General features: G+C 33.2%; 1 protein-coding gene across 1 annotated transcript; it reads left to right on the top strand.

Moving 5' to 3' along the window:
* The first annotated feature begins 766 nt into the window (after window positions 1-766).
* Window positions 767-1449, top strand: LOC124425041 (keratin-associated protein 19-2). Its single transcript, XM_046964808.1, has 3 exons — window positions 767-846; window positions 1104-1257; window positions 1336-1449. The coding sequence occupies exons 1-3, from the start codon at window positions 829-831 to the stop codon at window positions 1392-1394; spliced, it is 231 nt and encodes a 76-aa protein (XP_046820764.1). The 5' UTR covers window positions 767-828; the 3' UTR covers window positions 1395-1449.
* Window positions 1450-2084: the final 635 nt, after the last annotated feature.

Raw genomic sequence — 2084 nt, 5'->3', positions numbered from 1 at the left:
CTGTACACAATATATACTATTATACTTGGCGTTATCATTGCGACTTAGGCAAATTTCTACGTTTTGTAATTGAGTGTTCCCTTCTTCTTTCCCTTTCTCTCTCTCTCTCTTTCTCTCTCTCTTTCTCTCTTTCTCTTTCTCTTTCTCTTTCTCTTTCTCTCTCTCTTTCCCTCCCTATATCTTTCAATATTCTTACATAAAATTTCAGCAGAGCAAGCGTTCGTCTTTCTTCTCTTCTTTCTGTTTCGCTTACGATACTCGTGACAGGAAGGTTTCATTTTCAACTCTCTAACACATTGATATCACTTGCGTATATCGTTGAATGATTGCTAATTATGGTGCATTAAGCAACGGTTTCGCTCGACGTATCATCTCTCTTTCTCTCTCTCTCTCTCTCTCTCTTTCTCTCTCTCTCTCTCTCTCTCTTTCTCTCTCTGCTTTGTATAATAGTAGTCAAGCTATTTACGACTATTAATCAAGAATCATCGTCGACGACATAGTCGTTGGGAAGAAATTTGGATGTCAAGGCACCCGATGTACATCGAGTTTACCTCGGCATCAGCCACACGTGTGCGACCACGCCATGCATTATTCTTTCATAATGTTGCATTGCATTCATATAATCTTCCCTGACAATGGGCTTTGCTATTAACGTCGTCCAGAACGGACCAATACCGTAGTCGGGGAAAAAAATCTCGAGAACAGCACCACCGTCTTTCTTATAAAAGAGGTTTACTCGTATCCAAACTCGACAGTTTTCTTCGACAGGGTTTCTAGTTTTCTTTGACGTTAGATCGATCCGATCGACGAAGAACAAACAGACGAAAGATGGCCTACTCAAAACTCGTGAGTAATTCGTTATCTATGTATTAAAATTTCATAATTTATTAAAAAAAAAAAAAAAAAAAAAGAAATAAATAATAAAATAAATAAATAAATAGAGATCGAAAGAAAAAAGAAAACAGATTTATAAGAACTCTCGGAAACGTCAAGTCATTTGTCGATAATTTAATAGCAATCTAAAATCTCATTTTTTTTCTTATGATAAACTTTCACTATTACGTGTATTTATATATTATTAGTTCCTTTTTTCCCCACTTTAGTTAATAGTTCTGTTGTTGAGTCTCATCGTCGGCATGACCGTTGCGAAACCTGGATATCTCGGCTACAGATTCGGCGGATTTGGATATCCGTATGGTTATGGTTACGGCTACAGATATCCGTTCTACGGATATGGCCATGGTTATGGATATTATGGTAAAATTTTACATTTAAGAAATAATCATTTTACATAAATCAATACTATTTCTATCGTTTTTAATTTCTTTTTTTTAGGAGGTTACCCATATTACGGCTTCGGTCATGGTTTCGGAAATTATGGATATTATTTGTGATCGTCTTTCCAATAACAAATTTATTTCACAAGGAAAATATCAATAAGAAAGTAATCTCATTTCCCTCGTGTTTCAAGCTACGCGAATTATATAAGTCTGTGCTTTCGAGAATTTCCTTACGACTAATTTTACATTATAATATTGTATCTTACGAATTTGTATTATGCATTTACAAATATTCCTTATACTTATATAGGAAAAAAAAATATATATATATATATATATACATATATACATAAGAATTAAGTAAAAGAAAATAAAGAAGTACTACTTTGGCCCGATTATATAAAAGATCTTTATAAATTTTGGTGAAGCAAAGGATTTCAAAATCTCATTAAATAAGATTGAGTTACGTCGCATTAGAAAACTGATTCCAAGCGATGTAAAATTTCTAAACACATGACAATAAATTACGACCATGTTTCTTTGCAAATTCGCTTCGTTTGACGAAATTTTTTCCAACCTAATACGAAAAGATATGATCACGAAGACCATTCTTTTTTTTTATTTATTACAAATATACGTTGCTTAAAAGGCCGATGAACTTACGAGAGTTTTCTTAATTCTCCTTGTACAATCTAATATCTGTAATTTCGTAAGACGAAAATCCAAGTCTCTCGTATTAATAAAAAACATTTTAAGTACTAAGTAAAACGCGTGTACTACTAATCATGATACGAAAACGCATCA

The sequence above is a fragment of the Vespa crabro genome, chromosome 6, assembly GCF_910589235.1.
Source record: "Vespa crabro chromosome 6, iyVesCrab1.2, whole genome shotgun sequence".
Classification (NCBI taxonomy): domain Eukaryota; kingdom Metazoa; phylum Arthropoda; class Insecta; order Hymenoptera; family Vespidae; genus Vespa; species Vespa crabro.
This window is presented reverse-complemented; position numbering and strand designations above follow the sequence as displayed.